This window comes from Panthera tigris, chromosome C1, assembly GCF_018350195.1.
Source record: "Panthera tigris isolate Pti1 chromosome C1, P.tigris_Pti1_mat1.1, whole genome shotgun sequence".
In the NCBI taxonomy this organism is placed as follows: Eukaryota; Metazoa; Chordata; class Mammalia; order Carnivora; family Felidae; genus Panthera; species Panthera tigris.
The window spans coordinates 78,172,974-78,189,464 of NC_056667.1; the positions used below are offsets into that span (position 1 = coordinate 78,172,974).

Here is a 16,491-nt window from a genome sequence, read left to right on the forward strand (position 1 = left end):
TCAGTCGGTTAAGCGTCTGACTTCAGCTTAGGTCATGATCTCATGATTCATGAGTTCGAGCCCCACGTTGGGCTCTGTGCAGACAGCTCAGAGCCTGGAGCCTGCTTCATGGATTCTGTGTTTCCCTCTCTCTTTGCCCTCCCCAGCTCTCTCTCTCTCTCTCAACAATAAATAAACATTAAAAATTTTTTAAAAATTAAAAAAATTACTTATCCTCAAACATATAACCAATAATTACTACTAAAAATCTTAGACTGATAGAGCAATTTTCCTAAGACACACCTAGTCATTAGGATAGAAACTGAATACTAAATACACTATATGCTTTTCAGGTACATTTTTGGTACTTGAGAGTGACTCCATTTATTTAAAAGATATGTTCCAGAAAGGTAAATAATACTTTTATACTCTATAAACATTTAAAAACTTACCTGATTAAACTAAACTTACAGTATATTTTAAAAAGAAACCCCTCTGCAGTGAGGATGCTCTCACAGTAATCTGTATTATATATTTAGCTTTCTGAATTTTAGATTTTTCAAGATGCAGAACACTCCTACTAACTTGGTCACATCAAAAAGCTAAGAGGTTCAACACAACTCTAAAGTCAAATTAACTTTTACTTTTTGAAAATAATTATTAGTATGTATAAATATATTATTAATATAACCTATTAATATGGTTTTTCTAAATAGTAGGAAATAAAAAATACTTACTATTATTTTCTTACAGTCCTTTCCTCTGCATAGTTCTGTATAGGTAGAGTATTGCACATATATAATCCAGCTTCCAACAAAAACCACCAACCAGGAAAAGAAAAGATATTTCATCCGCACATATGAAAAGCGAGCCTGTGAGTAAAAGAGCACATAACAATCATTCATTCAGCACCAAGTCAGTATTCACTGTCCTAGAACGTGATTTTTCCCCCTTTCTTGGAAGAACTCAATATATATTCTAGGCTTTCACATGGCAATTCTCCTAGAACAAAGTCTACTTTCACTGAGTCCAAACAGCACTGGTCTTAGAAAAGGAAGCTCCTCGGTTCTGCCAAGGAAAAAGGGAACAAAATACCCTTTAAAATGTATAACCTTTCAAATACCACCGGCATCGAAAGCCATTTAGGAAGCATGAGCACGTGCACCATGCTACCCTGGGCACCCTGGAAGATCAGGTAGAGAGACACAATTCCTATACACACTCTGAGCTCATGGGAGACTATTCAAATAAGAGTCTTAAGGTTCTTTATGGATAATCAGTATAAAAATAATTTTGTTTTAAAGAAATAAGGACAGAGAATTTGGCTATTTGTCTAATGTCTCATAGTGAAGTGCAACCAGAATAAGAAATTAAACTTCCTTTTCATTCACTCCTATTTCTCTGTCATATTCAGAGACAAGTTGTTACAAGTATTAAAGGAGATATGACTGGAGAAGAAGGGTTAAAATATATAAAGAATAAATTACTCTTTGCATGTCAGCTTGTAAAGCTGCACAATGGGACCCTCTTTGCATTGTTTTGTTTCCAGTTCTCTGGTAACTAATTGCAACATGGGCCAGTTACTGCCTTTTCTCCATCAACCACGTATCAGACAGTTTAATCTTCAAAAGTGTCAGCTGGTCAAGATAATTTGACATTGGCTTTTCGAGTTTGGCTCTCCAATGGTTTGGTTTTATAAACGGTAAACCTGGGGAGTATGGAGATAACTGAACAGAATAAATTAAAGATATGTAAACAAACAATGAAAAGCTAATTTTGCTTTTGCAATCACCAGACAGTTTCTCACCCTGGGTAACAGTAGGATACTGTGAGCGCTGTGAGCAGTGCAAAGAAAGCAGAGAGAGATGAAAGAGACCTAAGTGCACCTGCAGAAGACAATGAGTGAAAAGGAAAAAGAGACTCAGGAAATACTGAATTCTGTTGGCCCTATTTGTGGTTTAGATATCTATCTTTTTGTGAGATTAACAGCTGGTGAATTCCAGTACCAAAAAACTTGAGTACAACAAATTCACAGTGAAGTTACAGGTCTTCGAGCTTTATTATTAAAATATAAAAAATGCATTTAATGCAAGCTATTTTTGTATAGCTCTAAATGAATCCAGTAAAAAGAAAATTCAGACAGAATTCTAAATTAAATCACATAAATGACAATTGTGTATACACTGAGGGGTTGCCTGAAAGGCATTTAAGATTCCTTAGCCCTCTTTTTTTTTTTTATTAAAAAAAATTTTTTTTTAACGTTTATTTATTTTTGAGACAGAGAGAGACAGAGCATGAACGGGGGAGGGTCAGAGAGAGGGAGACACAGAATCTGAAACAGGCTCCAGGCTCTGAGCTGTCAGCACAGAGCCCGACGCGGGGCTTGAACTCACGGACCGCGAGATCACGACCTGAGCCGAAGTCGGCCGCTTAACCAACTGAGCCAACCAGGCGCCCCTCCTTAGCCCTCTTAAAGAAATTTAGTCATCAGACAGAAATGGATATGCACTAGTGTTATGAAGCTTAAATATGATTAAATGACATAATGTCCATAGAACATAAGCACATTGCTAGGCATATAGAAAACACTCGACAAACGTTAGCTAAATCAACTTGCATGGTACTGAGCAAAAAGTCAAGAATGCTCTATGATTTGGCCACCACCTTCTTTTTGGACTTGCAAAAAGAAAACTAAATCTGAATCTGATTAAGTCTTTAGCTCCAACTAGCAGCTTACAGGAAATACAGGGGGCAGAGGAATATAAGGGAGACTTCAGTAAGTGACACTATTAGGATGATCAGCAAACTCCAGGCTATGGAAAACATTGCAGTACAAACAACCCAGTGCTTCAAAAAATAAATTGCAAGGGAGAAAATAAGGAGAAGATGGGGAAACTTGAAGATTAAAAAATATTTGAGAAATATATCAAATAATCACAAAGTGAGTCCTGATTCAAAAGACGTTTATGAGACACTTGAAAATGTGAAAACTGACAGGATGCTATTAAGAAACTGTTTTAATTTTTCAGGCATGATAATGTTATTTTAAAAGAAAAGAGCCCTCATCTTTTAGAGACAGATATCAAAATATTTACGAATAAAGTGATATATTTGGAATTTGCTTCAAAACAATAGAGAAGGAAAAAGTAGGTGGGGTATATTTGAAACAAGACTGGCCATGAGTTGATAATTTTCAAGCTGGGTGATGGATGCATGCCTTCTGTGTATGTCTTTTTCTACTGATGTAAAAATGTTTTTTATATTATACAATAAGGCATAGTTCTATATTATACAATAAGGCATACTTCTACATCAAGATGCATCCTTTTCATACATTCATTCAGCCACTACTTCCTGGTTATCTATTATGTCTATTACTGTTACTGTCTTAGGCATTTTAAGAACATCTCCAGTTATAAGAACAAATTATAGATCTACCATACAGGGGTGCCTAGGTGGCTCAGTTGGTTGCCCATCCGACTTCAGTTCAGGTCATGATCTCATAGTTCATGGGTTTGAGCCCTGCATCGGGCTCTGTGCTGACAGCTCAGAACCTGGAGCCTGCTTCAGATTCTGTGTGTGTGTGTCTCTCTCTCTGCCCCCCTCCCTGCTTGTACTCTGTCTCTTTCTTTCAAAAATAAACATTAAAAAAATCTTTTTAAAATATATCTACCATCCAAGTACCCCTATATATAGTTCAGAGGGTCACTTGAAGGGCCACAGCATGGCATGATTTTACTTTTGGAAGTCCAATCTAATATTAACATTTCACAGGATTTTTTTTTTTTTTAGGCAGGATTTATTTATTTATTTAATTTTTTTTAGAGAGTGTGTACAAGAGTAGGGGAGCAGGACAGAAGGAGGGAGGGGGAGAGGGGAGGGGAGGGGAGGGGAGGGGAGGGGGGGGGAGAGAGAGAGAGAGAGAATGAATGAATGAATCCCAAGCAGGCTTCACGCTCAGAGCTGAGCTCAACGCAGGGCTCTATCCCATGATCCTGGGATCATGACCTGAGCTGAAATCAAGAGTCAGACACTCAACTGACTGAGCCACCCAGGTGCCCTGCCCTGAAGCAGGGTTTTAAAATAAGATTAAGATATACTATTCCCTTCTTTCTCTTCCTGCCTTGCCCTACAGCAGGTATAAGTCACAGAGTAAATGAAAAGAACACAGAACTAGTGAGTAGGGTCTTCTCCCAGCATTCAGGCTTTGGTCCTGTCTTACCTTCTTCTTGACACCATCTTAAGGAGTCTAGTGATGTTAACTGCCCTTATTAATAATTTCTATTCAGGTTTTGTACAAATATTCAGTAAAGCTGAGGTAAGATGCTTTCAAATGCACATTAAACTTAATATATGTAGGCAACTAAGGCTTGTGTATATTTTCCCTCCTGCATATTCAATTTAATAAAATGTGAAATCATTTTGCTTTTCTATATCTCTCAAATAGCTACATTAAACATTTTTTTCTCTGGCATATGTTTAAACTGAAAAACACCCTGTGAACTGCCTTGCCTGCTGAGTGCTTGTCATGATACCAAATGCCAAAGATTTTGGAGAGGAAGTTAGATTAATGATGTTCCCAGCAGGGCACTGGGCATCACCTGTTGTAGACATAATGACAAAAGGAGTGAGAGATTTGTATTCTAGAACACCATGGAAAATCACTGTGATGTGGGGTAACACAAAATAGTTACAAGGACCTTCATGTGTCCTTTAATATCTGCAGATCCTGCTGCTTCACATCGTAAAATAATGATTGAAGAGAAACAGCCATAAATGACTTCTCTAGCTATTAAATAATTTTATTTCCCTGTTTGGTAATCACTAAAATGTTTCCAGTAGTCTGTTCTGTACCAATTACCCAGACAATACAGTCTTTGATTAAGAAATGTACTTATTGTTTCTGATCTTTTTATTTATGGTATCCAAAATACTGCCTAGTAGCTTTTCTGTTCTGATTTTGTGCCTAGCTACTAATGGTACACTGCTTTATTCTAAATTATGCTCCTGGAAAGCATGATAAGAATTTTAGTAAATACACTATGGCAGTGGTTCTCAAATGGAGTCACTTTTGCCCCCTAGGGGACACCTGGCAATGTTTGGTGGCATTGTTTGTTTCATGACTGGGGAGTATTATTACTAGAACCATATGGGTAAAGGCCAGAGATGATGCTAAACATCCTACAATGCACAGAAGAGCCTCCCACAACAAAGAATTAACTGACCCCAAATGTCAATAGTGCTAAGGTTGAGAAACCTCGCATTATGATTATATTACAAAATGAAAACAAAAATGGAAAGAATCAAATTTGTATTACACTGCCATTTTATATTCTTTAATATAAAGAATATAGCTTATAGTCTTTAAGACATCAACTACTACTACCAGTAGTTAGAAAAATATAACATCTGTGTGCAAATAACAGAAGGAGTTCTTTATGACTAGAATAAATGATTAGTAGTATAGGAGACAAAAATCACTGGAGATGGCAAATCTATAAATAATGAAACAAACTTTCCCTACCAATTCCCCTCTAAAGAATAGTGATGCTTTTTCTTCTTTTCTATATTGTTTTATCTCATTGTGATATCTTTTTATTTCAAAAGAAATCTGAAAACCTTTGAGTTTTTTTTATAATTTCAAAGCCGTCTTTTTAATTTTTTTTATAAGTTTATTTATTTTGAGAGAGAAAGCATGAGCAGTGGAGGAGTGGAGAGAGAGAGAGGTAGGGACAGAATCCCAAGCAGGCTCTTGTGCTGTCAGCGCAGAGCCTGACATGGGGCTCCATCCATTACTGTGAAATCATGACCTGAGTGGAAATCAAGAGTTGGATGCTTAACCCACTGAGCCACGCAGGTGGCCCTTCGATCTTGTTTAAGTAATTTTACATCAAGTTTTAAAAACAGGCATGAAGGGGGAAACACATCAAAATTTAGGACTACTTCCAATACTTATTTTTTTCATACTTAACATCTTTTATAAACATATAAAGCTTTACCCCTGAACACTCCCTGCACAGATGTTCTTAATTTTGAGAAGCAGGGAAAAATATCATATATTTATTTTTACCCACAAAAATTTAGTTAACAAATTTAGTGGACCTGAACACTCAGAAAACATAACAAATAGATAAGGTTATGATTTGCACAAACTCAAATAACAATCATTTATCATTCACCGTTTCAAAGAAAAAGCTGAGAGACGTGTGTTTGTCTTTTTATTCAAGTTTTTCAATTACCAGCTACCCTAAAATAATCTTCACAACTATCTTCTTCCTTCTTGTTATATTGGTAACTTTGTAGCTGACTATAGCTAACTAACTTTTTAGAACTAATGTGCCTGAAAAACTAGAGGTAAAAATTATGGATAAATATCCCAGACATACTTTTATCCTTTCTTTAAATATATTCTATTCACAGTAATAACACTTTTGAAAAATATGCTAGCTACAAAAAAACAGAAATATGAAGAAACAATTTAATAGGGTAAATATTTACTATATACCACAACATATGCAATTAACTTTATTTGGAATGGCTCCTACACCTTTATTATATCTCACTACTAGCTGCAGGACTATTGGAAAACCACTAAGAAGGTCTAAATGTACCAAATGCAAACTATCCTAGTGCTCTCACAAACGTCAAAAACAGCTATGATTCTCAAACATTTAAAAAATGTTTTATGTCATTCCAAACAAGGAAAACCTTGAGTTTTTAGAAGTTAAAAATAGTGAAAAGAAAGGTTCTAAAAATGTCCATGCTTCCCAGCTTGTCTTGAGCGTGAAAATGCTTTTTTATGACAAAACTTTAGACAATTCCTTGTCAAACAGCAGTATTAGTCTAGTGGTCAGAATTTTTTAGCATTCATCTTTCTAAGAGGTGAATTTTCATATCTATAGGAAGAATCCTAGCTGTTCTCTGATCTCAATTCTAAAAGTTTTATTTACATGAGCATCTTCTCTGTTTTGATTTTCTTGTAAAAATAAAATTCCAAAAATGAACAGATAATTTTCACATTTTCTCTGAATGCTGGTTCATATTTTTTACGCTTAGTGACTGACAGCATCAAAAATGCAGAACTCCTGGTGAATTAATCACATGGAGCGATCCTTAAGTCTGTGGCTAGTTTCGATGGTATGTTACTATTTCAAAGAAGTGTCAAAGTATGGGAAAATGCTCGTGATACAGTAAGTGAAAAAAAAAAATCAGTTTTCAAAACAACATGTATGCTCCCAATTCTGCCTTTAAAAAAAAAGAGAGGCATGCCTGCGTGGCTCAGTCAGTTAAGCATCTGACTTTGGCTCAGGTCATTATCTCACAGTTCATGAGTTCGAGCCCCACATCAGGCTCTGTGCTGACGGCTCAAAGCCTGGAGCCTGCTTCGGATTCTGTGTCTCCCTCTCTCTCTCTGCCCCTCCCCCGCTTATGCTTTCGCACGCGCATGCATGCTCTCTCTCTCAAAAATAAACATTAAAAATTAAAAGAAAAAAGAGAGAATAGACTGTAGAAACTGCAAGCAAATAAACTAGAATGTCAAGGGTAGTTATCTCAGAATGTCAAGAATGGTGAAATCATGAGTGATTTTTATTTTTTTCTCTATTAGGCAGATTTTCTATAATGAATATATTACTTTTTTAGTCTGCAAAAATATATCTCTAGGATTTAGAAGTCTCCTGACTGCTTTTTATGAACAAGTAGGCAGTCAGCATTTTACAAAGCATATGGGAAGGGAGTGTAGCCTCCATTAGCACTCTACATAAAAGAAATATTAGCATTTGCAACAGCAAAAGAACTCAGTCATGGGGTTCTTCAACATACCAGTGCAGAAAGACAGGGGTTAAGAAAGCTAAGTGTTCCAATTTTCTATTGCTGTATAACTATCCCAAAACTTAATGGCTTACAACAGTAATTTACATCTCTCATGGTTCTGAGGGTTGATTGAATCAGCTGGGCAGTGCCCCTGAAGTTTTTCATGCATTTGTGATTAGGGCTGAAGGCACGTGACAGAGGACTCACAGGGTTAGACCTATCCAACTCCTTAGTTGCAATGGCTGGAACAGCTTCATGTGGCTAGCTGGACTTCTTCAGGGCATGGTGCTCATGTTATTCAGGCTTCTTACAGGATAGCTGACTTATCCCAGAGCAAATGTTCTCAGAGATCAAGAAGGAAGCTAATCATTTCTGCCCCACTCTTACGGTAACACAGGGCCAGAACAAATTGAATGTAGGGGACTACTCCATAAGGGTATGATTACCAGAAGGCATGGTTCACTGCAGGGTCATCATTGGAGACTAGAAACCTCTGCAGGATAGAATCAGCAAAGAAAGGTCTAGGGGTAAGAAGAAAAGCAATGTGGAGGTGCCAGCCAGAAGAGAGACAATTCTTTTGGCCATTCTGATTACGGGTTCTTCTTTCTTCCTTAGTGGGGAAGAATTGGAAATTGGAGTTAAAATCTATTAATAGTATATGTAGTTGTATATATTTACGTTTAAGTTGACTGAATAAATACAGTTCTTATTCTATATCATAAGCTCAAAAACTATCAATAAAACTTTGTCTTATATATACAAAGTCCCCTGTTAAAGAACCACTTGAGATATGGTTATAGGTTAAGTTTTAATATAGGATTCCTATTACCTTATTATTTCAGTTAAGATTCTGACATCTAGAATGGGAAAATCAGGTGTCCACTTTCCTCTTTTAGTAGGCCTAAGGCACCATATTGGTCTTGATCTTACTGAAGCATACAGTAGCCACAAGCAAATCTTACATGGGAATCCTACTTGGCACTTAAATTCACTAACAATTCACTTAAAATAAAGGTTAGCTAGGTTTTACTTAAACTTGAAGATTAAAAAAAGCACGGTCCCTTTAAAGTTCAGATTCTAAAGCACATTCTAGGGCAAATTTTATTTGGGATAGTTCTTCCTAAGGTTGTACAACCCAATTTTCAACCTAGTTTAAATCTTGGAGAATCCAGAGGCTAATTGATTTAATTTAGATGAAACTTGATTGTTGTAAAGGGTTCTTAAAAATAAATTAATCTTAATTAATATTCTGTGATATTGATGAAGAGGCTACTGAGTTCTCTAGCTTCCTTTCCCTGTATTTATTTATGGGACTTCTAGGCAAAGTGGCAATTAAATATTGAAACCTAATCTCCCTTTGATACATGAAAAAAGAATTTGTGTATGTTCAAACACTGGGGTGGCCAGAGAAGGGATGTTGTTGTTCACCTCTGTACAACAATATTCTGCCTTTTATCACTGAAAGGGCTGTGGCTGCTCAGGGAATGTGGTCTGAAAGGAGCTACTGTTCCTATGACCTGAGAGACTATGTCAGGATTCTCTTCCCATTGGTTGGTACCCTGCCACTGTTTTCTAGGAGCCCTAGAGCAGAATAACTTTTCTTTAAGTTAAAAATACAAGAGGTTGGCAAGTGTCCACATAGTCCATTCTTTTTTTTTTTGTAATTTTTTTTTTATTTTTGAGAGAGAGAACGAGTGGGGGAGGGACAGAGAGAGAGAGAGAGGGTGACGGAGAATCTGAAGCAGGCCCCACAGTGTCAGCACAAAGCCTGGCTCAGGGCTCAAACCCACAAACCACAAGACCATGACCTGAGCTGAAGTCGGATGCTCAACTGACTGAGCCACCCAGGCACCCAACACAATCCATTCTAATCAGACATCTCTGAGGGTAAACTCCTAATTCGCTAGGCAATTAAAATGTAACTGACATATAAAATAGTAACTACATCAGAAGCATCTGGGTGGCTCACTCGTCTGAATGTCTGACTTCAACTTAGGTCATGATGTCATGGTTCGTGAGTTTGAGCCCCACATGGGGCTTGCTGCTGTCAGCCTGTCAGGGCAGAGCCTGCTTCAGATCCTCTGTCCCTCTGCCACTTGCGCTTTCTCAAAAATAAAATTAAACATTAAAATAAAATAAAATAGTAACTACATTAGAGTAAGAAGAGTCCTTAATGGACCCAGATTATATTTTTTTGTCATCAAAGTACTTTAATACCAGAAAACAGTACATGCCCAGTAGAGGGGAAAAAATGGACAATAAAGAAGTATGTAATTTCAGTTATAAGTGATGGGGCATGTAATGTACAGCCTGGTGAATGTAGTTAATAACACTGTATTGTATATCTGAAAGTTGCTGAGAATAGATCATAAAAGTTCTCATCACAAGATGGGGATTAAAGAATGCTTTGTTGTAACGAGCACTGGGTGATATATGGAATTGTTGAATAACTATATTGTACACCTGAAACTAACATAGCACTGTATGTTAACTATACTGGAATTTAAAATAAAATTTAAAAATTAATTAATTAAAAGTTCTTATCACAAGAAAAAAATTGTAACTGTGTGTGGTGGTAGATGTTAAGTAAACATATGTGGTGATAATTTTGCAATATATACATATATCAAATCATTGTGTTGTACATTTAAAACTAATACCATTTTATAGATCAATTATATCTTGATAAAAACAGTAACACAAAAAGAAAAACTAAGTAAATGATCCAATATGGTATATTGGATATATAGGATATATTAGGATATATTTCCTAATTTTTTTCCATGTATGTATAAAAAATACACATCTCTTAAGAAAAATAAAATTGGGGTCATATGTTAAATATCATTTGTCTCTTTTTTTCTCACTTAACATACTACAAATATGCCCCTAGGCCATTAAATAGTTTTGATATTTAAAAAATATGATATGTAAATGAATATATAGAATTTTATAGTATGGATGTGCCCTAATTTATTTAACCCTGTATCTATTGTTGGATATTTTTATTATTTTCAATATTGTGCTATTATAATAATAACAACACTATTAATGAGAGCCAATATTCATTAGTGATACTCTACCAAGAACTGTTATAAGCACCTTCTATATACTAATTTCCTTAATCTTTATAAAAACTCTATGATCTGATGTGACAAATTGGTTAGGGATCAGAAAACTATGGCCCATGAGCCAAATCCACTCTGCCACCTGTTTCTGTAAATATAGTTTTATGGAACACAGCCACCCCATTCATTGATTTACTGTCTAAGGCTGCTTTCAGGCTAGAACAGCACAGTTGAGTGGTTGTAACAGAGTCTGTATGACCAGCAAAGCCAGAAATATTTGCTATTTGGCTCTTTAGAGAAATAGTATGTCAACCCTTGAATTGCAAATATTCATTCCCTCCCCCTGCCCCACTTCCCCTGCCTTACTGATGTTGGGCTTGGCCACGTGACTTACTTTGGCCCATGTTTGTTAGTAGATGCAATGCAAAGAAAAGCACATAATTGGACTTGCTTTCTTATATTTCAGACACTACCAGGAGAAGAATAGGTCCCTGGTAGTCCACTGATCCTAGGAGAGTAAGTCATGCTGCAACCCAGCTGAACCAATCTCACAGCTGGAGGGAAGGGCAGCCCAGAAAAGGTGAACACCAGCTGACCTGCAGATGTATGACTCATTAGATGTCACTGAGTTTGGGGGCAATTTGTTATGCAGCACTGTTGTGGTTGCTAACCAATACTGGAGGGGATTATTATTCTCTCCTTACAAGATCTCTACGAGTTGGGGACTATTCTTTTTACAGATGGAGAAACTCAGGAAAATACAGAGGTTAAAGCAAGGCTATACTAGTAGTAAGTAGGACAACCAGAATTTGATTTGAGGCAACCTGGCTTCAGAGTCTGTACTCGCTTTACTCTATTGCCTATTGTATTAAATACACAAATACTTGCCAGAGTATTTGATTATTTCTTCAGGGGAGATTTCAGTTAGTAGAATTTCTAGGTCAAAGGGGATGTAGTTTTAAAAGGTTCATGGTACATATTGCTACAATGCTTTCCAAAAGGCTTACAACAATTAACATTCACTGGTTTTTTCAAATGCACTTATTTTACCTTCCCCCACATATAATTTTACAGGCAAATCACAGTTTTAGTTTCATTTCTTTGACAACTTCCTTGATAACTTTTTTACATGCTCTCTGAATCTTTAGCATTAGTTGTAGCAAAAGCTAGTCTAATTTTAAAGTACCCCAAGTTAGGGATGACCTCAGTCAAATTCAGATATCTTAAGAGCTACTGTGGTAGCTACTGTGGTTGAACGCTTTAGGCCTGACCTAAGTAAATTATTCTAAAGAATAATTAGAAGCACAGAGGAATCTAAGATGGGCCTTCAGGTTATGAGTCCAACGAATGAGGAATATGACCTTCCACTGTCTGTATCAGAGGACAAAGGGTTACAGAAGCATTCCTTCTTGGTGTGAATATAACCAACATCTAACAATCCTCTTTCCAGTTTGATAGTAAAATGTTGACAGTTGAAGCGTTTTTAAATTAAGTATTATTTTAGAGTAAGCTAAAAGCCTGTTTGGAATGGTAAGATTCTATTTATAAAATATTACAAATCATGCAAACCAGATGGCCATCTCTAATTTTGGAATTTCTCAGACAGGTGTTAATCTAAAATTGTCTTCCCATTTCTCTCTTCAATTCCAGAGAAAGCTAAAAAAGAAACGAAGTGAAACCTATAGAAAATGCTTCAAAGGCAAATGACAGTGATTTTGATCATAGCAATTTTTGTGTACAAGAAAAGGAGCTGACTTAAAAAGAAAATGCACTGAAACAGTTTCTATATGAGAATGTTTTTGCTGGCATTGTGTTAAGTGAGACACCTACCAAACTGGCAGTTAACACAAGTACTTAGAGAAATAATAGGCTTTACTTTGCCGGAGGGAGAAATGTTGAAAAGTAATTACCAAAAAATCCTCATGAATATATAGCGATTACCTGTGGTACTTAAGATAATAATAGATATCTTATAAATTTGTAACAGTTTGTAGTGATTGTTGCTACCAATCTCTTAAATATGCAACATATATTCTGAACACAAAAATGCCAGTGGATTTTAAAAATTATACCAAAGACCAAACTAACCTGACACTATTTTAGATACTCAGTTTCTCTTCTACATCCCACTAACTCCTAAAGTTCCTGGTTATTAATATATGGACCATAATAAGGCCTTATCTACTTAGAAATATTAAACAGAGATTATGTCTCAGATGGGTGAGTGTTAGCATCAGCACAAAAGCACAGGTTATTCAGAGCTAGAAGAGGCCTTGCAGATCACATAGCTGAAATCTATAATTTTATAACTGAGGCCCCAAATGGTTTGGGATTTGTCAAATACCACTCAGTAAATTATGTGACCTTGGGCAAGTTACTAAACTTCCCTGAGCTTAGTGCCTTCATCTATAAAGTGCAGATGTTGTGAAAATTAAACTCATGGACAAAAAAATATGCTTAAAAATTCCTCTTCATGGAAGTATACTAATAGAAGTAATATTAATATAATGACACATATATCAGGGATATATACTCCAAAAAATTCCCAATAGAAATGCAAAATGATAATTGTGGGGATCAGTGAAAAAAGACACCATCTCTAGGACCTGGTAGTGTTCATTTTTCCCAGGTAAGTGTCAGATCTAGCGCTCTTGCTCTTCTCACTATGCCATTGGTCTCCATCCAGAATCTAATGACCCCAAACCAGCCTAGCTATGAAAGGAAAAGGGCTGAGTTGTCTGTATAGAGGAGCTTAAGTTACTTCTTTTAAAGATGGTGCCTTTGAATTAGAAATGCATCCAGTACATTATAAGCAAGCTCACAATTTGGCTGCCTCCACTGTACCTATGATGCAACTAAACAAAAGAGGTCAGTTTCCCCAGCTCTGCTAGCTTCTTTAAATGTTCGTTATGCAAGTATGACAAAGTAATTTAAATTTTCTAATCTCTATTTTTAGTTAGCTAGGAGTTTAAAGGTATGATTTAAACAAATTAATTGGGAAAATAAAATAAGAGAAATAAAAAGATGTTGCAGAGTCCATAAATGCTAAAAGTTTTTTACATTTTGGGGAGATTTGGAGTTCTCTGGACATCTTATCTCAGTAAAAATGTAGAGTTCTTTGTAAGATAAATAAAAATAACCATTATTTGTATTGCTTTATATACACATATGCATAAAAGATTCCTAATTGATACTGATATAATTTAAATTTTTTTTCTGGACTCACTTTCCCCATCTCCTCAGCTCTAAGTATTTCCAAAGTGTAAAGTGTGTGTGTGTGTGTGTGTGTGTGTGTGTGTGTGTGTATGTGCATGTATGTTAGTGTATTTACACATACACATGTGTGTGTGCATAATTAGAATAGTGTTGAAATTATAAGTTAAAAGGTTAGTCTAAAATATTTCTAATCATTCTGAAGGGGTAGTTTACATAGTAAATCGGCCATTATTTTCCTACCCATTTATACTGAACCTAACAGTAAAACTTTTATAGCTTACAAAACAGGATAAAGTTAATCACCACAAGCCACAGGTTCTGTATTTTAAAACAGCTCCATGTCAAGACTACCAATAAATTATTTTTAAGGTTTAGAGCATCTTTTTGTGTTTATTCAGGGATATCTTTCTTTAAAAAAAAGATACACTTAGGGGTGTCTGGGTGGCTCAGTCAGTTAAGCATTGACTCTTGATCTTGGCTCAGGTCATGATCTCACGGTTTGTGAGTTCAAGCCCTGCATTGGTCTCTGCAGAGTGTGGGGCCTGCTTGGGATTGTGATTCTGTCTCTCCTTTTCTCTGCCCCTCCCCTACTTGTGCTCACTGGCTCTCTCTCTCAATATAAATAAATAAACTTAAAAAAATACATTTGGGGCACATGGGTGGCTCAGTCGGTTAAGCATCCCACTTCGGCTCAGGTCATGATCTCATGGTTCATGAGTTCAAGCCCTGTGTTAGGCTCTGTGCTGACAGCTCAGAGCGTGGAGTCTACTGTGGATTCTGTCTCCCTCTCTCTCTGCCCCTCCCCCATTCATGTTCTGTCTCTATCAAAATAAATAAACATTAAAAAAAATTTTAACGAAAAAATTTAAAAAATTTTTTAAATACACTTAAAAATATTTTTAAAACTTATATCAGTAGCTGCTTTGATGGGTGACTGATTGGGAAGAGTCACTAGAGAAATTTCTAGGGAGATGGAAATGTTCTGTATTTTAACAGGGATGAAGTTACATTAGGTAAATGCACTTGTCAAAGATGATCAAAGTGTACAACTTAATATCTGAGGATTTTGTCATATGTAAATCACACTTGAATAAGAAAATTTTAAAGATAAATACATCAAATACTAAAATACTGAAAAATGTCTATCTCTTACAGAGTCAAGAAAGAAATCAGAAGGCAACTACACTGGAGTTGTGGCTGTGAGAAATGGCAGGAAAAAGAGTCTGAAAGACAGGAGGTAGAATTAACAGGATTTCATGGTTAAATGAAAATGGGAGTGATGGTGAGGCAGCAATCAAGAACTCCCAGGTTTGTGGCTTAAGCACCTAGATAGATTGTGGTGTCATTTCCTAAAACTAGAAACAATGGAGGACAAAAATATTAGGGGAAGGATAAACTAAGGAGTTCGGTTTTGCACATGTTGAGACTAAAATGCCTATGAGTCATGCAAGTGATATTTAGGAGGATATAGAGATCTATGGCTGAGAAAACACATGTCAGAGCTAGAGGCAGGGGTTTGGAGTCACAGGGAAGACTCAGGAGAGACACAGGGAAAAAGCAATAAAAACCATGGCAAGCTGCTATCACTTAGAGAAAAAACTCAGAGTGAGAAAAGGGTTTAGGACTGAGCCCTGAGAATCTTCACTAGTTAATCTCTGGGTGAAAAAGGACGAGCTATAACAGAGAACATGCAGGAGCAGACTGGTTGGAAGAAAACCAGAAGAATGTTGTAATGTGGAAATGATGGAAAGAGGATTTCAAGACGCAGAGAGTAGTCAAAGGTGGCAAATGTGGCTGAGAGGTGACAAAGCTGGGCATTGTAAAGTATTCATTGGACTCAGTGACACAAAAGTCAGTGTTTACCTTGACAAGAGCAAGTTTATGGGAGAGGGGCCAGAATGGAGTGAGATGAAGGGCAGGAGGTGTGAAAATAAAAACAACCCGGTAGATAGCTCTTAAGAGAAGGTGACTATCCAGAGGAGACAAGACATAGGGCATTAGCTGGGCTTGAGGCAGAGATTTTTTAAACCTAAGAGAAACCAGCACATATTTAATTTTTTTTTTAATTTTTTTTTAACATTTATTTATTTTTGAGACAGAGAGAGACAGAGCATGAACGGGGGAGGAACAGAGAGAGAGGGAGACACAGAATCGGAAGCAGGCTCCAGGCTCTGGGCCATCAGCCCAGAGCCTGACGTGGGGCTCGAACCCACGGACCGTGAGATTGTGACCTGAGCTGAAGTCAGATGCTTAACCGACTGAGCCACTCAGGCGCCCCACCAGCACATATGTTGACAGGAAGTCGGTAGAAAAAGACAGGCCAAAGAGAGTAAGGTATTGACAGATAAACAGCACAAGGTTTCTGGAATTGCAGATATTACAGAAATAGTAAAGAACTAGAATTAGAAGTGGAGCC

General features: G+C 36.6%; 1 protein-coding gene across 3 annotated transcripts in view; it reads right to left on the bottom strand.

Annotated features, from left to right (window-relative positions):
- The window catches only part of DIPK1A (divergent protein kinase domain 1A), a 104,367-nt gene that overhangs the window by 31,543 nt on the left and 56,333 nt on the right, over positions 1 to 16,491 (bottom strand). For all 3 annotated transcript variants that reach the window (XM_042997900.1, XM_042997901.1, XM_042997903.1), the window contains exon 2: positions 717 to 851. In XM_042997900.1, the coding sequence (XP_042853834.1) occupies positions 717 to 851 (135 nt within the window). The remainder of the gene's footprint in view (positions 1 to 716; positions 852 to 16,491) is intronic.